Genomic DNA, 24,617 nt, shown 5'->3' on the forward strand with positions numbered 1-24,617 from the left:
CGCTCCTCAGTCCGTCCAGAGATCCTGGCCTCGTCCCACTGCGAAGACGTCTCATCCCAGACACGATGCTCCTGTGACAGCCGGGCCAACCCGACACCTTTGCTCTATTGGGAGTTATCCGGGGTGCCTGTCAATCACTCTTCCATCACGGAGATGGCCCTCGGGGGCGGGGCCATGACCAGCGTTGTCACGTTCCAGCTTCCGGACCAAGACACCTTTTTGTTGGTCTGTTACAGCGTCAACCCTCTAGGCTTGGACAGTGTGGCCTTCAACATGTCCTCCCCCCGCATTGAAAACGGTCTTTGCTTCTCTTTTGTTTTTTCCCATAATGATCCTTTTCAACCCTTTCTTACGCTCGGTTTGGGAATTTCCAGGTCGGTCCAGTCTGGGGGTTCTGGTCGGCTCCACCGTGGCAGTGTTAGCCATGCTGTTCTTGAGTTTGCTGCTGTTCTTGTACATTCGCAGGTAAGAGACACATTTTCAAGATGCATTCCTAGACAGTTAGTTCTTTTCAGTCACAATAGACTGGTCACACACTGCTGTGGGATGGCTTATTGCTGGTCACTGTCGTAGTAGAACCATCAGTAGTAGAGATGCGCGGTTTGCGGTCTCATCCGCGGATAAACCGTTTGACAAGGCAAAAAAATAGATTTTAATTAGATTCGGGCGGGTGGCGGTTGAACCATCCGGAAATATTTGATATCCATAGTTCTGGGATCGGTATCCTTTGTCATTCAAAGAGCCATTTAAGACTCGTTTCATAAAGCGAAGATGTCAATAAGGGAAGCTATTATTCTCTAGGTTGACTGCCGGCAGTCATCCAGATAATAAGTATTAGGGCGTGCTATGAAGCCATCGGCTTTGTCGCCTTCTCCAACATGTCCGATCTGCTTGTCAGTCCAGCATCATGTTGTGTGTGGCTTCCGCGGCAACACGCACACGACTGCAAGGCATACTGGGTGACACAGAGTACACTAATGGTTGTGATATAAACTATTTTAACACTCTTGGTAATATGCGCCACGCTGTGAAGCCACACCAATTAAGAACGACAAACACATTTCGGGAGAACATCCTCACAGTAACACAACATAAACGCAACACAACAAATATCCAGAATCCTTTGTATTCATGACACACCCTGACTATTTTATACACCCAGCTAGCAGCAACCCACCCCCCGTGCGTCGGTAAGGTGGGCGGGGTTGGAGGTGCGGGGGGTGTAAAATATATTCAGGAAATCTCACGGATACAAAGGATTCTGGGTATTTGTTGTGTTGCGTTTATGTTGTGTTACTGTGAGGATGTTCTCCCGAAATGTGTTTGTCAATCTTGTATTGTGTGGCTTCACAGCGTGGCGCATATTAGTAAGTGTTAAAGTTGTTTATATCACAACCATCAGTGTACTCTGTATCACCCAGTATGCCTTTCAATCTTGTACGTGTGATTGCAGAAGCTGCACACAACATGTTGCCGGACCAACAATCGGTTCGGATATGTTGTTGAAGGTATCTAAGTCAATGGCTTCACAGCACGCCCATATTCATGTCATCATGATGAACGCTATAGGATAGTCGCGAGAACATTAGCGGCTCCAATTGTCTTCATTACTCTGTGAAACATGTTTTAGTAGCTTTGTGAGTGGTAAAGGCGGCCGATCTCTGATGTATTTCAGCGGGCGGTTGGCGGGCGGGTACGGTCCCGATAAAATGATGGTCCGGGTGGACGGCGGACGGATGACGACTTTGGTGATGCGGTTGCGGGTGATATAATTGCCTATCCGTGCATCCCTAATCAGTAGTGTAGGGACTCAGGGTGTCAAGAAAAATATATTTTCGATAAATCACAATTCTTATTTGTAACGATTCTTAATCGATTTTTTTTATCCCCCAAAATTTGTCCTGTCCAACCACTTCAGTAATTATTTGGTAACATTTTATCAAACAACGCCCGTTTTCTTTTAAGTAATAAAAACATTGATAAGATCTGTTTATCTATTTTATGGAGGAATGTAGTTACTCATATAACTGGCATCCAATGTTATTAAAAAAAGTATTGATTTTGAATCGAGAATCGATTAACCCTCAAGAATCGAATCAAATCTTGTGGTGCCTAAAGATTCACAGCCCTTATCAAGATGAAGCCATATATAGTCTGGCCACACACCGCTGTGGGAGGGCTTATTGCTGGTCATTGTTTTTGTTTTGATATGCTGTAGTCGCGCATGCCTAGCCTGAGTAGAAAAGACTGACTATTTTACAAATGGTTAGAAGCATCAGTCGTGTCAAGACAAAGCCATATATAGCCTGGCCACACACTGCTGTGGGAGGGCATATTGCTGGTCATTGTTTTGGTTGTGATGTGCTGTAGTCAAGCATGCCTAACCTGAGTAGCAAAAACGGACAATTTTACAATTGATTAGAAGCATCAGTAGTGTTGACACACAGCCATATATAGCCTGGCCGCACACTGCTGTGGGATGGCTTATTGCTGTTCATTGTTCAATTGCATGCCTACCCTGAGTAGCAAAGACTGACAATTTTACAATTATTTAGAAGCCTCATTAGTGTAAAAAAAAAGCCATACATACCCTGGCCACACACTGCTGTGGGCGGGCTTATTGCTGGTCATTGTTTTGGTTGTGATGTGCTGTAGTCGCGCATGACTACCCTGAGTATCAAAGACTGTAACTTTTACAATTGATTAAAACCCTCAGTAGTGTCGAGACGAAGCCATACATATAGCCTGGTCGCACACTGCTGTGGGATGACTTATTGCTGCTCATTGTTTTGGTTTTGATATGCTGTAGTCCAGCATTCCTAACCTGAGTGGCAAAAACGAAAAATTTCACAATTAATTAGAAGCCTCATTAGTGTCAAAACAAAGCCATACATACCCTGGCCACACACTGCTGTGGGAGCGCATATTGCTGGTCATTGTTTTGGTTGTGATGTGCTGTAGTCAAGCATGCCTAACCTGAGTATCAAAAACTGACAATTTTACAATTGATTAGAAGCATCAGTAGTGTTGACACACAGCCATATATTGCTGTGGGATGGCTTATTGCTGTTCATTGTTCAATTGCATGCCTACCCTGAGTAGCAAAGACTGACAATTTTACAATTATTTAGAAGCCTCATTAGTGTAAAAAAAAGCCATACATACCCTGGCCACACACTGCTGTGGGTGGGCTTATTGCTGGTCATTGTTTTGGTTTTGATGTGCTGTAGTCGCGCATGCCTACCCTGAGTATCAAAGACTGAAACTTTTACAATTGATTAAAAGCCTCAGTAGTGTCGAGACGAAGCCATACCTATAGCCTGGTCGCACACTGCTGTGGGATGACTTATTGCTTGTCATTGTTTTGGTTTTGATATTCTGTAGTCAAGCATGCCTAACCTGAGTAGCAAAAACTGACAATTTTACAATTGATTAGAAGCATCAGTAGTGTTGACACAAAGCCGTACATAGCCTGGCCGCACACTGCTGTGGGAGGGCTTATTGCTGGTCGTTTTTTTCGTTGTGATGTGCTGTAGTTGCGCACGCTTGCCTTGAGGAGCCAAGACTACCAATTTTACAATTGATTAGAAGCATCAGTAATGTCGAGACGAAGCCATACATAGCCTGGCTGCACACTGCTGCGGGGGGGCTTATTGCTGGTCATTGTTTTGGTTGTGATGTGCTGCAGTCGCGCATGCCTACCCTGAGTACCAAAGACTGACACTTATAGAAGCATCAGTAGTAGTGTCAAGACAAAGCCATACATAGCCTGGCTGCACACTGCTGTGGGATGCCATTTTACACTCCCAAACCGAGAGTCGTGACCAACGTGTTTGTGTTTGACTTTTACTTACACAAAATAACTGTGTGTGGCATTGTTGAACACATCAACACTAAAATTACACTCAGTTAACAACACTGTGGTCCGCCTCCATTGTTGATTTGGTTGTGACCGGCAGTCCCCAAGCATGTCTCCACCAAGTAACAGGAATGAGGAGAACAAGTCAATTTTTCTGTTTGATTAGGAACATCAATAGTGTGCATTTGACACTCCTTCAGCGAGAGTCATGGCCCACGTCTATGTGTTTGATTTTGGTGTGTACTTGGTCCCGTTGTGTTTGTTTTTGCGACTGAAGCGGTCAAGTCTTCGTCCGCAACACCCGGAGTAACACGACAGAACAGATATCTCTGGCCAAAATCCACACTTGGTGTGAATATGTTGACAAAAAAGAGATTATTGTATAAATGAAGAAAAGGCAGCAGCTCACACATTCTCATACTTTCTATAACATACAGGAAGAAATTATTTTAGCCACCTTGAAAAATGTCTCAACTAAAATCTACATCAGAGGGTGTCAAACGCCCGCAGGATGAGTTCGCTAAGTATAAGATTGAGCCGAAATTTTTGAATTAAAGAAACTGCTCTTCTAATTGTGTCCACTAGATGTCATAATAGCAATTTTTTGTATCTTTGTAGATGATGCTACACATGTACAAAAAACAAAAAAAACACACATCTAAAATAAGCAAACTACATGAGTAACATCCTATAATTTGATTGTGATATTTTTTTATTTTGATTGACTGAAAATGAACAACGAATTGACAGATGACCATTATCACATAATTTATTCAGAAATCATAAATAACGACATACTATTAATACTATTAACCGCAACATGTAAGTGTAAATAAAAAACATTACTCAGTGGTTAAGACTGCTGACTTGGAGTGAGAGGTACTGGGTTCGAACCCCTCTCTAGTTGACAGCATTTTGTTCCATCTCATCATACTTTACTGAGCCAGGAGTCCTTGATTACATTTGTGTATGGAACACATTACATACGTACAAGACCCAGGATGGACCAGGGGTTAAGACTGCTGACTCGCAATGAACGGTACTGGGTTCAAACCCCACTGTGGTTTATATTATTTTGGTCTATCTCATCATACTTTACTGAACAAGGAGTCCTCGATTACATTTGTGTATGGAGCACATTCTTTTCTGCACAAGACCCAGGATAAACCAGGGGTTAAGACTGCTGACTTGGAATAAATGGTACTGTGTTCAAACCCCACTCTGGTTGATGGTGTTTTGTTTGACCTCATCATACTTTACTGAACCAGGAGTCCTCGATTACATTTGTGTATAGAACGTATTATTTCAGTACAAGACCCAGGATAGACCAGGGTTAAGACTGCTGACTCTGAATGAATTGTACTGGGTTCAAACCCCATTGTGGTTGATGGTATTTTGGTCTACCTCAGCATACTTTACTGAGCAAGGAGTCCTTGATTACATTTGTGTATGGAAAATATTCTTTTCTGCACAAGACCCAGAATAGACCAGGGGTTAAGCCTGCTGACTTAGAATGAATGGTACTGGGTTCAAACCTCACTCTGGTTGATGGTGTGTTGTTCCACGTCAACATACATTACTGAACCAGGAATCCTCGATTATATTTGTGTAGCGAACATATTATTTCAGTACAAGACCCAGGATAAACCAGGGGTTAAGACTGCTGACTTGGAATAAATGTTACTGTGTTCAAACCCCACTCTGGTTGATGGTGTTTTGTTTGACCTCATCATACTTTACTGAACCAGGAGTCCTCGATTACATTTTTGTATAGAACGCATTATTTCAGTACAAGACCCAGGATAAACCAGGGGTTAAGACTGCTGACTTGGAATGAATGGTACTGGGTTCAAACCTCACTCTGGTTGATGGTGTTTTGTTCGACCTCATTATACTTTATTGAAGCAGGAGTCCTCGATTACATTTGTGTATTGAACATATTATTTCAGCACAAGACCCAGGATAGACCAGGAGAGGTCATTGGTCAACGCTCTTTATTATTATCTTTATACTCCTATTCCGACCCACCTCAGGAATTACACTCACTCGTACACACACACAGGTAACCCCTGAGGTGTCATCATTGACTATTTGACAATTTATTTTTGATTATCATTATCCTTAGTGTTGACTTAATTTTTCAAATATATGTTACTCAAACATCTAACACATAACATTACTCTTTGTGGGGGGAAGAAACAACCCACAATGTATGTCATTTTGACTCCATACAGCCAAATTACTGATTGCATGTATGGGGTTTGAACTCAGTACCCCTGTATTAGGAGCCCACAGTGTTGACCATTGAGCTATCCTGGGTCCCATTCAGATTTGGTTTTCGCTCATATAAAAATGTAATCAGTGAACAATGCTCAAGGCGAAACGAAAAACATGATCGACCAAGTTATGAATTTGAACCCAGTCGTACTCCGTGAAAGGAAGCAGTCTTAACCAGTGAGCTATCTTGAGCGTTGTTGAGACTTGAATTTGACAATAATTTGTCCAAACTCTATCATACTTTATTGAGCCAGGAGTCCTCAATATAATTTGTGTATCGAACACATTCATTTTTCACAAGACCCAGGATAGACCAAGGGTTAAGACTGCTACCTTGGAATGAAAGGTACTGGGTTCAAACCCCACTCTTGTTGATGGTATTTTGTTCTTCTTTATCATACTTGACTGAACCAGGAGTCCTCGATTACATTTGTGGATGGAACGCATTCATTACTGCAAAAGACACAGTATAGACACGGAGTTAAGACTGCTGATTTGGAATAAATGGTGCTGGGTTCAAACCCCACTCTGATTGATGATATTTTGTTCTACTTCATTATATGTTACTGAACGAGGAGTCCTTGATTACATTTGTGTATGGAACACATTAGGTTTTCACAAGACCCAGGATAGACAAGGGGTTGAGACTGCTGACTCGGAATGAATGGTACTGGAATCAAACCGCACTCTGGTGGATGGTATTTTGTTATACTTCATAATACTTAATGACCCAGGAGTCCTTGATTACATTTGTGTTTGGAACACATTATGTGTGTACAAGTCCCAGGATAGACCAGGGGTTAAGGCTGCTACCTTGGAATGAAAAGTATTGGGTTCAAACCCCACTCTGGTTGATGGTATTTTGTTCTACTTGATCAAACTTTACACAACCAGGAGTCCTCGATTACATTTGTGTATGGAACACATTCTTATCAGCACAAGACCCAGGATAAACCAGTGGTTAAGACTGCTCACTGGGAATTAATGGTAGTGGGTTCAAATCCCTTTCTGGTTAATGGTGTTTTGGTCTTCCTCATCATACTTTACTGAATGAGGAGTCCTCGATTACATTTGTGTTTGGAACACATTCGCTCCTGCACAAGATCCAGGATAGACCAGGGGTTAAGACTACTTATTTGGAATGAATGGTACTCGTTTCAAAACCCACTGTAGTCTATGTTATATTGGTGTACCTCATTATAATTTACTTAACCAGAAGTCCTCGATTCCAATTGTGTATGAAAAAAAATGTTTCCTCCACAAGACCCAGGATAGCCCAGTGGTTAGGGCTGTTGACTCAGGATACAGGGTGCTGGGATCGAATCCTGGTTGGGTTGACATGTAATTTACAAAATGGACTGGAGGCTTCAAGATGACATATATTGTGGTGTTGTCACTTCTAAAAAATAAAGTTAAATTAAATATTTACAAAACTTTTTTTTTATCCAATTACAATTAACCTATTTTCTTTTAATTGTACCCAGGAGAGGTCATTAGTCAACGCTCTTTATTATTATCTTTATACTCTTATTTCGACCCACCTCAGGAATTACACTCACTGGCACACACTCATTCTCACACACACGCACGCACACACACACACACACACACACACAGGTAACCCCTGAGGTGTCATCATTGACTAATTGACAATTTTTTTTTGATTATCATTATCTTTAGTGTTGACTTAATTTTTCAAATATATGTTGCTCAAACAACTAGCACATAACATTACTCTTTGTGGGGGAGAAGAAACAACCCACAATGTATGTCATTTTGACTCCATACAGCCAAATTACTGATTGCATGTAAGGGGCTTGAACTCAGTACCCCTGTATTAGGAGCCCACAGTGTTGACCATTGAGCTATCCTGGGTCCCATTCAGATTTGGTTTTTGCTCATATACAAATGTAATCAGTGAACAATGCTCGAGGCAAAACGAAAAACAGAATCGTCCAAGTCATGGACTTGAACCCAGACGTATTCCATCAAAGGTAGCAGTCTTAACCATTGAGCTATCTTGTGAGTTGTTGAGACTAGATTTTGACAGTAATTTGTTCAAACTCTATCATACTTTATTGAGGAGGAGTCCTCAATATAATTTGTGTATGGAAAATATTCCTATTTTTACAAACTCCAGGATAGACCAAGGGTTAAGACTGCTACGTTGGAATGAAAGGTACTGGGTTCGAACCCCACTCTTGTTGATGGTATTTTGTTCTTCTTTATCATACTTGACTGAACCAGGAGTCCTCGATTACATTTGTGAATGGAACACGTTCTTTTCTGCAAAAGACATCCATCCATCCATTTTCTACCGCTTATTCCCTTTTGGGGTCGCGGGGGGCGCTGGCGCCTATCTCAGCTACAATCGGGCGGAAGGCGGGATACACCCTGGACAAGTCGCCACCTCATCGCAGGGCCTCTGCAAAAGACACAGTATAGAAAAGGGGTTAAGACTGCTGACCTGGAATAAATGGTGCTGAGTTCAAACCCCACTCTGATTGATGCTATTTTGTTCTACCTCATTATACGTTACTGAACGAGGAGTCCTCAATTACATTTGTGTATGGAACACATTATTTTTTTGCAAATCCAGGATAGACGAGGGGTTTAGACTGCTGCGTCGGAATGAATTGTACTGGGTTCAAACCCCACTGTGGTTGATGGTATTTTGGTATCACTCATTATACTTTACTGAAGCAGGAGTCCTTGATTACATTTGTGTATGGAACACATTATTTCAGCGATAGACCCAGGGTTAAGACTGCTGACTCGGAATAAATGGTAGTGGGTTCAAACCCCACTGTGGTTAATGGTCTTTTGGTCTACCGCATCATACTTTACTGAACGAGAAGTCTTCGATACATTTGTGTATGGAACACATATTGTCCGTACAAGTCCCAGGGTAGACCAGGGGTTAGGAATGCTACCTCGGAATGATAGGTACTGCATTCAAACCCCACTCTGGTTGATGGTATTTTGTTTTACTTCATGAAACTTTACCAAACCAGGAGTCCTCGATTACAATTGTGTAAGGAACACATTCTATTTGCATAACACCCAGGATAGACCAGTGGTTAAGACTGCTCACTTGGAATGAATGGTATTGGGTTCAAACCCCACTGTGGTTAATGTTATTTCGGTCTACCTCATCATACTTTACTGAACGAGAAGTCTTCGATACATTTGTGTATGGAACACATATCATCCGTACAAGACCCAGGATAGACCAGGGGTTAGGAAGACTACCTCGGAATGAAAGGTACTGGGTTCAAACCCCACTCTGGTTGATTGTATTTTGTTCTACTTGATCAAACTTTACAAAACCAGGAGGCCTCGATTACATTTGTGTATGGAACACATTACGTTCGTCACAAGACCCAGGATAGACGAGGGGTTGAGACTGCTGACTCGGAATGAACGGGACTGGGTTCAAACCCCACTCTGGTTGATGGTGTTTTGTTCTACTTGATCAAACTTTACAAAACCAGGAGTCCTCGATTACATTTGTGTATGGGACACATTATTTTTGGCAGCAGACCCAGGATAGACGAGGGGTCGAGACTGCTGACTCGGAATGAGCGGGACTGGGTTCAAATCCCACTCTGGTTGATGGTATTTTGTTCTACTTCATTATACTTTACTGGACCAGGAGTCCTCGATTCCAATTGTGTATGGAACACATTATGTCTGTACAAGACCCAGGATAGACCAGGGGTTAAGACTGCTACCCCGTAATGAAAGGTACTGAGTTCAAACCCCACTCTGGTTGATGGTATTTTGTTTTACTTGATGAAACTTTACCAAACCAGGAGCCCTCGATTACAATTGTGTAAGGAACACATTCTATTTGCATAACACCCAGGATAGACCAGTGGTTAAGACTGCTCACTTGGAAAGAATGGTAGTGGGGTCAAATCCCATTCTGGTTGGTGGTATTTTGGTCTTCCTCGTCATACTTTACGGAACGAGGAGTCCTCGATTACATTTGTGTTTGGAACACATTCGCCTTTGTACAAGATCCAGGATAGACCAGGGGTTAAGACTGCTGACTTGGAATCAATGGTACTGGGTTCAAACCCACTCTGGTATATATTACTTTGGTGTACTTCATTATAATTTACTTAACCAAAAGTCCTCGATTCTAATTGTGTATGAAAAAAAATATTCCCTCCACAAGACCCAGGATACCCCAGTGGTTAGGGCTGTTGACTCAGGATACAGGGTACTGGGATCGAATCCTGGTTGGGTTGACATGTAATTAAGCCCGTACATTATGCCCGTACAAGACCCAGGATAGAACAGGGGTTAAGACTGCTACCTCGTAATGAAAGGTACTGGGTTCAAACCCCGCTCTGGTTGGTGGTATTTTGTTCTACTTGATGAAACTTTACCAAACCAGGAGTCCTCGATTACAATTGTGTAAGGAACACATTCTATTTGCATAACACCCAGGATAGACCGGTGGTTAAGACTGCTACCTCGTAATGAAAGGTACTGGGTTCAAACCCCATTCTGGTTGATGGCATTTTGTTGTACTTCATAATACTTTACTGAACCAGGATTCCTCGATTACATTTGTCTTTGGAACACATTATGGCTGTACAAGACCCAGGATAGACCAGTTGTTAAGACTGCTACCTTGGAATGAAAAGTATTGGGTTCAAACCCCACTCTGGTTGATGGTATTTTGTTCTACTTGATCAAACTTTACACAACCAGGAGTCCTCGATTACATTTGTGTATGGAACACATTCTTTTCAGCACAAGAGCCGGGATAGACCAGTGGTTAAGACTGCTCACTGGGACTTAATGGTAGTGGGTTCAAATCCCTTTCTGGTTAATGGTGTTTTGGTCTTCCTCATCATACTTTACTGAATGAGGAGTCCTCGATTACATTTGTGTTTGGAACACATTCGCTCCTGCACAAGATCCAGGATAGACCAGGGGTTAAGACTGCTGACTTGGAAAGAATGGTACTGGGTTCAAAACCCACTCTGGTTTATCTTATATTGGTGTACCTCATTATAATTTACTTAACCAGAAGTCCTCGATTCCAATTGTGTATGAAAAAAAATATTGCTTCCACAAGACCCAGGATAGCCCAGTGGTTAGGGCTGTTGACTCAGGATACAGGGTGCTGGGATCGAATCCTGGTTAGGTTGACATGTAATTTACAAAATGGGCTGGAGGCTTCAAGATGACATATATTGTGGTGTTGTCACTTCTAAAAAATAAAGTTAAATTAAATATTTACTAATCTTTTTTTTTATCCAATTACAATTAACCTATTTTCTTTTAATTGTACCCAGGAGAGGTCATTGGTCAACGCTCTTTATTATTATCTTTATACTCCTATTCCGACCCACCTCAGGAATTGCACTCACTCGCACACACTCATTCTCACACACACACACAAGCATGCGCACGCACGCGCACACACACAGGTAACACCTGAGGTGTCATCATTGACTATTTGACAATTAATTTTTGATTATCATTATCTTTAGTGTTGACTTAATTTTTCAAATATATGTTGCTCAAAAAACTAGCACATAACATTACTCTTTGTGGGGGAGAAGAAACAACCCACAATGTATGTCATTTTGACTCCATACAGCCAAATTACTGATTGCATGTATGGGGCTTGAACTCAGTACTCCTGTATTAGGAGCCCACAGTGTTGACCATTGAGCTATCGTGGATCACATTCAGATTTGGTTTTCGCTCATATACAAATGTAATTAGTGAACAATGCTCAAGGCGAAACAAAAAACAGAATCGTCCAAGTTAAGGATTTGAACCCAGTCGTACTTCATGAAAGGTAGCAGTCATAACCAGTGAGCTATCGAGAGCGTTGTTGAGACTTGATTTTGACAGTAATTTGTTCAAACTCTATCATACTTTATTGAGGAAGGAGTCCTCAATATAATTTGTGTATGGAACACGTTCTGCCTTTCACAATCCCCAGGATAGACCAAGGGTTAAGACTGCTACCTTGGAGTGAAAGGTACTGGGTTCAAACCCCACTCTTGTTGATGGTATTTTGTTCTTCTTTATCATACTTGACTGAAGCAGGAGTCCTCGATTACATTTGTGGATGAGACGCGTTCTTTTCTGCAAAAGACGCAGTATAGACAAGGGGTTAAGACGGCTGACCTGGAATAAATGGTGCTGGGTTCAAACCCCTCTCTGATTGATGCTATTTTGTTCCACTTCATTATACGTTACTGAACGAGGAGTCCTCGATTACATTTGTGTAGGGAACACATTATCTTTTCACAAGACCCAGGATAGACAAGGGGTTGAGACTGCTGCCTTGGATTGAATGGTACTGGGTTCAAACCCCACTGTGGTTGATGGTATTTTGGTATAACTTATTAAACTTTACTGAACCAGGAGTCCTCAATTACATTTGTGTATGGAACATATTATTTCAGCGATAGACCCGGGGTTAAGACTGCTGACTCGGAATGAATGGTAGTAGGTTTAAACCCCACTGTGGTTAAAGATATTTTGGTCTACCTCATCATACTTTACTGAACCAGGAGTCCTCGATACATTTGTTTATGGAACACATATTGTGTGTACAAGACCCAGGATAGACCAGGGGTTAAGACTGCCGCCTCGGAATGAAAGGTAGTGGGTTCAAACCCCACTCTGGTTGATGGTATTTTGTTCTACCGGTACTGGGTTCAAACCCCACAGTGATTGATGGTATTTTAGTATCACTCATTATACTTTACTGAACCAGGAGTCCTCGATACATTTGTTTATGGAACACATATTGTGTGTACAAGACCCAGGATAGACCCGGGGTTAAGACAGCTGACCCGGAATGAATGGTAGTAGGTTTAAACCCCACTGTGGTTAATGGTATTTTAGTCTACCGGTACTGGGTTCAAACCCCACAGTGATTGATGGTATTTTAGTATCACTCATTATACTTTACTGAACCAGGAGTCCTCAATTACATTTGTGTATGGAACACATTATTTCAGCGATAGACCCGGGGTTAAGACTGCTGACTCGGAATGAATGGTAGTAGGTTTAAACCCCACTGTGGTTAATGATATTTTGGTCTACCTCATCATACTTTACTGAACCAGGAGTCTTCGATACAGTTGTGTATGGAACACATATTGTGTGTACAAGACCCAGGATAGACCAGGGGTTAAGACTGCCACCTCGGAGTGAACGGTAGTGGGTTCAAACCCCACTCTGGTTGATGGTATTTTGTTCTACTTGATCAAACTTTACAAAACCAGGAGTCCTCGATTACATTTGTGTATGGAACACATTCTGTTTGGCACATTACCCAGGATAGACGAGGGGTTGAGACTGCTGACTCGGAACGAACGGGATTGGGTTCAAACCCCATTCTGGTTGATGGTATTTTGTTGTACTTCATAATACTTTACTGAACCAGGAGTCCTCGATTACATTTGTGTTTGGAACACATTATATCTGTACAAGACCCAGGATGGAGCAGGGGTCAAGACTGCTACCTTGGAATGACAAGTATTGGGTTCAAACCCCACTCTGGTTGATGGTGTTTTGTTCTACTTGATCAAACTTTACGCAACCAGGAGTCCTCGATTACATTTGTGTATGGAACACATTCTTTTCAGCACAAGACCCAGGATAGACCAGTGGTTAAGACTGCTCACTTGGGATGAATGGAAGTGGGTTCAAATCCCATTCTGGTTGGCGGTATTTTGGTCTTCCTCATCATACTTTACGGAACGAGGAGTCCTCCATTACATTTGTGTTTGGAACACATTCGCCTTTGCACAAGATCCAGGATAGACCAGGGGTTAAGACTGCTGACTTGGAATCAATGATACTGGGTTCAAAACCCACTCTGGTATAAATTGTTTTGGTGTATTTCATTATAATTTACTTGACCAGAAGTCCTCGATTCTAATTGTGTATGAAAAAAAATATTCCCTCCACAAGACACAGGATAGCCCAGTGGTTAGGGCTGTTGACTCAGGATACAGGGTGCAGGGATCGAAACCTGGTTGGGTTGACATGTAAACAAAATGGGCTGGAGGCTTCAAGATGACATATATTGTGGTGGTGTCTGTTCTAAAAGATAATGTTAAATTAAATATTTAATAAACTTTTTTTAATCCAATTACAATTAACCTATTTTGTTTTAATTGTACCCAGGAGAGGTCATTGGTCAACGCTCTTTATTATTATCTTTATACTCCTATTCCGACCCACCTCAGGAATTACACTCACTCGCACACACTCATTCTCACACACACGCACGCACACACACAAACAGGTAACCCCTGAGGTGTCGTCATTGACTATTTGACAATTTATTTTTGATTATCATTATCTTTAGTGTTGACTTAATTTTTCAAATATATGTTGCTCAAACAACTAGCACATAACATTACTCTTTGTGGGGGAGAAGAAACAACCCACAATGTATGTCATTTTGACTCCATACAGCCAAATTACTGATTGCATGTATGGGATTTGAACTCAGTACCCCTGTGTTAGGAGCCCACAGTGTTGACCATTGAGCTATCCTGGGACCCATTCAGATTTGGTTTTCGCTCATATACAAATGTAATCAGTGAACAATGCTCGAGGCGAAACGAAAAATATAATCGTCCAAGTCATGGATTTGAACACAGACGTATTCCGTCAAAGGTAGCAGTCTTAACCAATGAGCTATCTTGTGAGTTGTTGAGACTAGATTTTGACAGTAATTTGTTCAAACTCTATCATACTTTATTGAGCCAGGAGTCCTCTATATAATTTGTGTATGGAACACGTTCTGCTTTTTACAAGCCCCAGGATAGACCAAGGGTTAAGACTACTTCCTTGAAGTGAAAGTTACTGGGTTTGAGCCCCACTCTGTTTGATGGTATATTGTTCCTATTTATCATACTTGACTGAACCAGGAGACCTCGATTACATTTGTTGATGGAACGCATTCTTTTCTGCAAAAGACACAGTATAGACAAGGGGTTAAGACTGCTGACCTGGAATAAATGGTGCTGGGTTCAAACCCCTCTCTGATTGATGCTATTTTTTTTCTACTTCATTATACGTTACTGAACGAGGAGTCCTCGATTACATTTGTGTATGGAACACAATGTTTCTTCACAAGACCCAGGATAGACAAGGGGTTGAGACTGCTGACTCGGAATGAACGGTACTGGGTTCAAACCCCACACTGGTAGATGGTATTTTGTTCTACTTCATAATACTTTACTGAACCAGGAGTCCTCGATTACATTTGTGTATGGAACACATTATGTCTGCACAAGACCCAGGATTGACCAGGAATTGAGACTGCTGACTCGGAATAATTGGTACTGGGTATAAACCCCATTGCGGTTGATGGTATTTTGGTCTACCTCATCATACTTTCCTGAGCCAGGAGTCCTGGATTACATTGGTGTATGAAAAACATTTTTCTCTCCACAAGACGTTGTATAGCCTAGTGGTTAGGGCTTTTGACTCAGGTAGCAGGGTGCTGGGTTTGAATCCTAGTTGGGTTGATAATTAATTTACAAACCAGACTGGAGGCTTCAAGGTGACATATATCATGATGGTGTCACTTCATAACATTACTTTGTGTAGGCGAGAAAAAACACCCCACAAGATGCCGCATTGATGCCATACAGCCAAATTATTGGTTTTATGTATGGGGTTTGAACTCAGTACCCCTGTATTAGTAGCCCACAGTGTTGATCATTGAGCTATCCTGGGTCCCATTAAGGTTTGTTTTTTGCTCACATACAAATGTAATCAGTGAACTATGATTGAGGCGAAACAAAAAATCAGATCATTTAAGGTTTGGATTTGAATCCAGCCATTCTGCGTGAGAAGTAGCAGTCTTAACCATTGAGCTATCCTGAGACTTGTTGTAGGTGTGGTCTTGCTTATTCACAAATGGAATCGGGACATCTGTCCCAGTAAACCTAAGTTACATATCAAACAAATTTGGTTTTAAACCCAGTACCCCTGTATTTGCAGCCCACAGTGTTAACCATTGAGGTATACTGGGTTCCATCGCGACATGATTTTCGCTCATATACAAATGCAATCATTTAACAATATTAGAGGTGAAACAAAAAACAAGACCTTTCAATTTTTAGATTTGAACCCAGTAATACAGATGAGAGGAAGCAGTCTTAACAAATAACCTATCCTGCATCCTAGCAAGATGGGATTTTCGCTCTTATACAAATACAATCAATAAACTTTGACAGAGGTGAAACAAAGAATCTCATCTTCCAAATTATGGATTTAAACCTAGCAGTACTGCTTGAGAGGCAGCAGTCTTAACCATTGAGCTATCCTGGGTTTTGCTGCAACAAGATTTTTCTTAATATAAAAATCCAATACTTTAACCATAATAACTGAAACACAAAAGCAGCTATTCCAAGTTCTGGATTTGAAACTAGTTTTACTGACTGAGGGGCAACAGTCTTAACCATTAATCTACCATCAGTCTTGTTGTAAGAGTAGTCTGGCTATTTCACTAATGTAATCGGAACACCTGTTGCAGTAAACTATGACTGAAGTGGAACAAAATGTTGAACCTCAGTTACATATCAAACCAATTGGGATACCGATATTTTAGTACTGGCCCCAAAATGTATCTCGTATACATTTTGACACTTTTCGACATAAAGGGAACCCCAAAACATGGTATTATTTGAACAGAAGATAGTATGATACAGTAAATCTGTTTCTTGTTGAGATCGCAGAAGAATGTTGTCATTAAATGAGAGTAAAGAAAAAAAGCATGTAGTGGCAATTTGTTGAGTTGTTGGTGTGTGCCATGTCTCTCAGGTGTTACATACCTGTACTTGTCATCCCTGCCAGCTTGTCTGCAGCAATAAACAAGTCATCAATTGGGTCCACAAGATGTTTGATGTTTATTCCTCTCGTGTTGTAGTAGTTCCCATCCGTAGCTGCGCTCTTTCGTCACCATGTGGTCCTACCTGCAACAAGTTCATTGTTCTTAGAAACTATCGCCACCATGTGGTCATACCTGCAACAAGTTCATAGTTCTTAGAAACTATCGCCACCATGTGGTCATACCTGCAACAAGTTCATTGTTCTTAGAAACTATCGCCACCATGTGGTCATACCTGCAACAAGATCATAGTTGTTTGAAACTATCGCCACCATGTGGTCATACCTGCAACAAGTTCATAGTTCTTAGAAACTATCGGCACCATGTGGTCATACCTGCAACAAGATCATAGTTCTTAGAAACTATTGCCACCATGTGGTCATACCTGCAACAAGTTCATAGTTCTTAGAAACTATTGCCACCATGTGGTCATACCTGCAACAAGTTCATAGTTCTTAGAAACTATTGCTACCATGTGGTCATACCTGCAACAAGTTCATTGTTCTTAGAAACTATCGCCACCGTGTGGTCATACCTGCAACAAGTTCATAGTTCTTAGAAACTATCGCCACCATGTGGTCATACCTGCAACAAGTTCATAGTTCTTAGAAACTATCGCCACCATGTGGTCATACCTGCAAGAAGTTCATAGTTCTTAGAAACTATCGCCACCATGTGGTCATACCTGCAACAAGTTCATAGTTCTTAGAAACTATCGCCACCATGTGGTCATACCTGCAAGAAGTTCATAGTTCTTAGAAACTATTGCCACCATGTGGTCATACCTGCAACAAGTTCATAGTTCTTAGAAACTATCGCCACCATGTGGTCATACCTGCAACAAGTTCATAGTTCTCAGAAACTATCGCCACCATGTGGTCATACCTGCAACAAGTTCATAGTTCTTAGAAACTATCGCCACCAAGTGGTCATACCTGCAACAAGATCATAATTGTTTGAAACTATCGACACCATGTGGTCATACCTGCAACAAGATCATAGTTCTTTGATGTGTGATACATGACGTGTGATTTATGATATATGATGTGTGATGTATGATGTGTGATGTTTGATGTGTGATGTGTGATGTGTGATGTGTGATGTTTGATGTGTGATGTTTGATGTTTGATGTGTGATGTTTGATGTTTGATGTTTGATGTGTGATGTGTGATGTGTGATGTTTGATGTGTGATGTTTGATGTTTGATGTTTGATGTTTGATGTTTGATGTGTGATGTATGATGTGTGATGTTTGATGTTTGATGTGTGATGTGTGATGTTTGATATGTGATATATGATGTATGATGTGTGATGTTTGATGTGTGATATATGATGTATGATGTGTGATGTATGATGTCTGATATATGTGTGATACATGATGTATGATATATGATATGTGATGTATGATGTGTGATACATGATGTATGATATAAAATGTGTGATATATGATGTGTGATACATGATGTATGATATAAAATGTGTGATATATGATGTGTGATACATGATGTATGATATAAAATGTGTGATATATGATGTGTGATACATGACATGTGAATCGCATGTCACATGTATCTCATGTGATACATGACGTGTGATATATGATGTGTGATACATGACGTGTGATATATGACTGTGATACATGACGTGTGATGTATGATGTGTGATGCATAATATGTGACGTATGATATGTGATGTGTGACAGTGGTCCCCAACCACCGGGCCGTGGCCCGATTGGTACTGGAATTGGTACTTAAGAATTTTTTCTTAATTTTTATTTAAAAAAAAAAAAAAATGTATTAAATCAATATAAAAAGCACAACATACACTTATAATTAGTGCACCGACCACAAAACCTCCCTTTTTCATGTCAAAGAAAAAATAAAAAAAATAAAAAAATAAGGATCCCCCCCACCCCCAGGGCCGCGGGACAAATTATTAAGCGTTGACCGGTCCGCGGATACAAAAAGGTTGGGGACCACTGATGTATGATTTCTGATACATGACGTGTGATACATGATGTCTGATATATGATGATATATGATGTGTGATATATGACGTGTGATACATGACGTGGGATACATGATGTCTGATATATGATGATATATGATGTGTGATATATGACTGTGTGATATATGATGTGTGATACATGATGTGTGATATATGACTGTGATACATGACGTGTGATGTATGATGTGTGATGCATAATATGTGACGTATGATATGTGATGTGTGACAGTGGTCCCCAACCACCGGGCCGTGGCCCGATTGGTACTGGAATTGGTACTTAAGAATTTTTTCTTAATTTTTATTTAAAAAAAAAAAAAAAATGTATTAAATCAATATAAAAAACACAATATATTCTTACAATTAGTGCACCAACCACAAAAACCTCCCTTTTTCATGACAAAAACGTCCCTTTTTCATGTCAAAGAAAAAATAAAAAATATAAAAAAATAAGGATCGCCCCCAGACACCCCCAACCCCCAGGGACGCGGGACAAATTATTAAGCGTTGACCGGTCCGCGGATACAAAAAGGTTGGGGACCACTGATGTATGATTTCTGATACATGACGTGTGATACATGACGTGGGATTCATGATGTCTGATATATGATGATATATGATGTGTGATATATGATATATGATGTGTGATATATGATGATATATGATGTGTGATATATGATGATATATGATGTGTGATATATGATATATGATGTGTGATATATGATGATATATGATGTGTGATATATGATGATATATGATGTGTGATATATGATATATGATGTGTGATATATGATATATGATGTGTGATATATGATGATATATGATGTGTGATATATGATGATATATGATGTGTGATATATGATATATGATGTGTGATATATGATGATATATGATGTGTGATATATGATATATGATGTGTGATATATGATGTGTGATATATGATGTATGATATATGATGATATATGATGTGTGATGTATGATGTGTGATATATGATATATGATGTGTGATATATGATGTGTGATGATGTGTGATATATGATATATGATGTGTGATATATGATGATATATGATGTGTGATATATGATGTGTGATATATGATGTGTGATATATGATATATGATGTGTGATATATGATGATATATGATGTGTGATATATGATGTGTGATATATGATGTGTGATATATGACTGTGTGATATATGATGTGTGATATATGATGTGTGATATATGATATATGATGTGTGATATATGATGTGTGATATATGATGTGTGATATATGACTGTGTGATTGATATATGATGTGTGATATATGATGTGTGATATATGATATATGATGTGTGATATATGATGATATATGATGTGTGATATATGATGTGTGATATATGATGTGTGATATATGACTGTGTGATATATGATGTGTGATACATGATGTGTGATATATGACTGTGATACATGACGTGTGATGTATGATGTGTGATGCATAGTATGTGACGTATGATATGTGATGTGTGACAGTGGTGCCCAACCACCAGGCCGTGGCCCGATTGGTACCGGGCCGCAGAAGAATTTTTTCTTAATTTTTATTTCAAAAAAAAAAAAAAAAAAAAATATATATATATATATATATATATATATATATATTAAATCAATATAAAAAACACAATATACACTTACAATTAGTGCACCAACCACAAAAACCTCCCTTTTTCATGACAAAAACGTCCCTTTTTCATGTCAAAGAAAAAAAAAAGAAAAAAAGAAAAATAAGGATCGCCCCCCCTTAACATATGTTGTCATCCAAGCAATGTTATCATGGATGCCCCTGCTTATTTCAGCAAGACAATGCCAAGCCACGTGTTACAACAGCGTGGTTTCGTAGTAAAAGAGTGCGGGTACTTTCCTGGCCTGCCTGCAGTCCAGACCTGTCTCCCATGGAAAATGTGTGGTGCATTATGAAAGGTAAAATATGACAGCAGAGACCCCGGACTGTTGAACGACTGAAGCTCTACATAAAACAAGAATGGTAAAGAATTCCACTTTCAAAGCTTCAAAACTTTGTTTCCTCAGTTCCCAAACATTTATTGAGTGTTGTTAAAAGAAAAGGTGATGTAACACAGTGATGAACATGCCCTTTCCCAACTACTTTGTCACGTGTTGCAGCCATGGAATTCTAAGTTATTATTTGCAAAAAAAAATTAAGTTTGAGTTTCAACATGGAATATCTTGTCTTTGTAGTGCATTCAACTGAATATGGGTTGAAAAGGATTTGCAAATCATTGTATTCTGTTTATATTTACATCTAACGCAATTTCCCAACTCATAAGGAAACTGGGTTTGTATATGTGCCATCCACTTTAAGGGATCAAAAAAAATTGGACAATGGGCTACTCAGCTGTTCCACGGCCAGGTGTGTGTTATTCCTCTGTTTTCTTTTTAATTTATTTAATTTACAAAGAGCAGATAAAAGTCATAGACGTGGAAAGGAGGTCATCTCTCAATATGAAGTCCAAAGAGCTGTTTTTTTTTGTTTTTTTTTGTCATGAAAAAGGGTGGTTTTGTGGTTGGTGCACTAATTGTAAGTGTATATTGTGTGTTTTATGTTGATTTAAAAAAATGAAAAAAAATTCTTCTGCGGCCCGGTATCAATCCCGCGGCCCGGTGGTTGGGGACCACTGCCTTAGAAAGTGGAAGGCACATATAAAATGTGTGGTAATTACTACACTGTTCACCTGATGGGGATGTAAATACCCTCAAATTAAAGCTCAAAGTCTGCACTTAGAGCACATCTTGATTGTTTCATTTCAAATCCATTGTGGTGTTGTACAGAGCTGGAACACTGAAAATTGTGTCAATGTCCAAATATTTATGGACCTAACTGCCCATTTAAAAGAAAGGAAATGCAAAGTGCTAAAAACAAAACAAAAAAAAAACAAAACAAAAAAACTTCTCCATCCATCCATCCATTTTCTACCGCTTATTCCCTTCCGGGGTGGCGGGGGGCACTGGCGCCTGTCTCAGCTACAATGTATATAAAAAAAACAGTTGAAATAGCAGCAATAAAAACAAACAACAAAACGCAAAATCTAACTTCCTCAAAAATAAAATTATTTAGTGATGTTTAAAAAGCTGCACACTGATATGGACAAAGATAACACCTTCTGGAGGAAAGTTCTGTGGTCAGATGAAACAAAAATTGAGCTTTTTGGCCACAATACCCAGTAATATGTTCGGAGGACAAAAGGTGAGGCCTTTAATCCCAGGAACACCACTCCTACCGTCAAACATGGTTGTGGTAGTACTATGCTCTAGGCCTGTTTTTCTGCCAATGGAACAGGTGCTTTACAGAAAGTAATTGAGTAATTCATGGCAAAGACCTTTAAAGGCCTACTGAAATGAGATTTTCTTATTCAAACGGGATTGCAGGTCCATTCTATGTGTCATACTTGATCATTTTGCGATATTGCCATATTTTTGCTGAAAGGATTTAGTAGAGAACATCCACGATAAAGTTCGCAACTTTTGGTCGCTAATAAAAAAGCCTTGCCTGTACCGGAAGTAGCAGACCATGTGCACGTGACGTCACCGGTGTGAGGGCTCCTCACATTGTTTACAATCATAGCCAGCAGCAGTTGGAGCTATTCGGACCGAGAAAGCGACAATTTCCCCATTAATTTGAACGAGGATGAAAGATTCGTGGATGAGGAAATTTCGAGTGAAGGACTAGAAAAAACAAAAAACTTTATTTATTTAATGTTTATTGTTCTTCGGTCAATGGTCGACAAAGCAAACAAACAGTTGTACATTCATAGCTTGCAAATAAAAAGTTGTACATTCATAGATTGATTGATCAAAACATAAAAAAACAGAAAAAACAAAAAACAAAAAGAGAGTTAAAAAAAAGGCGATTGCAGTGGGAGCGATTCAGATGTTTTTAGACACATTTGCTAGGATAATTCTGGGAAATCCCTTATCTGCTTATTGTGTTGCTAGTGTTTTAGTGAGTTAAATAGTACCTGAAAGTCAGAGGGGTGTGTCCACGGGTGTGTTGACGCCAGAGTCTCTGATGGAAGTCACGGCAGCTGCAGCAGGACAGAAGCTCCGCTGATCTCCGGTAAGAGCCGACTTATTGCCACAATTTTCTCACCGAAAACTGCCGGTTGACATGTAGTCGGGATCCATGTTCGCTTGACCGCTCTGATCCATAGTAAAGCTTCATCTTCGGGAATTTTAAACAAGGAAACACCGTGTCTTTCTACTTTGACTTCTCCGTTATTAATTGAACAAATTGCAAAAGATTCAGCAACACAGATGTCCAGAATACTGTGTAATTAGCTGATTAAAGCAGACTACTTATAGCTTGGATGGGGCTGGAAAATAATGTCCACTACAACCCGAACCGTCAAACGCACGCGTCATCATACAGGTCATCATTCCGCGACATTTTCAACAGGTTACTTCGCGGAAAATTTTAAATTGCAATTTAGTAAACTAAAAAGGCCGTATTGGCATGTGTTGCAATGTTAATATTTCATCATTGATACATAAACTATCAGACTGCGTGGTCGGTAGTAGTGGGTTTCAGTAGTGGGGGCCATTCTCAGCATATACTTACAGTCGTGGTCAAATGTTTAGACCCACTTTTGGTCCCAAGGTCAACTGTGCAGACAATTGTTTGTAAATATAAAGTGCATGGCACAGTTTTGCCTTTGCTCCAAAAGCGACACCTTAAAGCTCGTCTAGAATTTGCTGCGGATCACATGACCTTCCGGAGGAAAGTTCTGTGGTCAGATGAAACAAAAATTGAGCTGTTTGGCCACAATACCCAGCAAAATGTTCTGAGGAGAAAAGGTGAGGCCTTTAATCCTAGAAACACCACACCTACCGTCAAGCATGGTGGTGGTAGTAATATGCTGTGGGCCTGTTTTGCTGCCAATTGAACTGGTGCTTTAAATGGGACAATGAAAAAGGAGGATTACCTCCAAATTCTTCAGGACCACCTAAAATCACCAGCCCGGAGGTTGGGTTTTGGGGCGCAGTTGGGTGTTCCAACAGAAAAATGACCCCAAACACACATAAAAAGTGATAAAGGAATGTCTAAATGAGTATACTTGCCAACCCTCCCGATTTTCCCGGGAGGGTTGAACCATTCTCCCGAATTTCTTTCGATTTCCACCCAGACAACAATATTGGGGGCATGCTTATAAGGCACTGCCTTTAGCGTCCTCTTTCACCTGAAACTTTCACCCCTTAACAGCCGCATACTGTCCTCACTCACGTCTGCAAGCTGACCTGAGGACGGCCTGTCGTCACGTCTGCTTTTCCTCCATACAAACAGCGTGCCGGCCTAGTCACGTATTATCTACGGCTTTTCACACACATGCAACGCATACTTGGTCAACAGCCATACAGGTCACACTGAGGGTGGCCGTATGAACAACTTTAACACTGTTACAAATATGCGCCACACTGTCAACCCACACCAAACAAGAATGCCAAACACATTTCGGGAGAACATCCGCACCGTAACACAACAGAAGAAATACCCAGAAACCCTTGCAGCACTAACTCTTCCGGGACGCTA

The 24,617-nt window shown here is 40.4% G+C and overlaps 1 protein-coding gene across 1 annotated transcript in view; it reads left to right on the forward strand.

The window, feature by feature from the left end:
• Nucleotides 1-24,617, forward strand: part of LOC133539746 (sialic acid-binding Ig-like lectin 10) — a 54,290-nt gene that overhangs the window by 27,280 nt on the left and 2,393 nt on the right. The window contains exons 9-10 of the mRNA XM_061881882.1: nucleotides 11-298; nucleotides 375-465. Coding sequence (XP_061737866.1) covers nucleotides 11-298; nucleotides 375-465 — 379 coding nt within the window. The remainder of the gene's footprint in view (nucleotides 1-10; nucleotides 299-374; nucleotides 466-24,617) is intronic.

The sequence above is a fragment of the Nerophis ophidion genome, linkage group LG21 (assembly GCF_033978795.1).
Source record: "Nerophis ophidion isolate RoL-2023_Sa linkage group LG21, RoL_Noph_v1.0, whole genome shotgun sequence".
In the NCBI taxonomy this organism is placed as follows: Eukaryota; Metazoa; Chordata; class Actinopteri; order Syngnathiformes; family Syngnathidae; genus Nerophis; species Nerophis ophidion.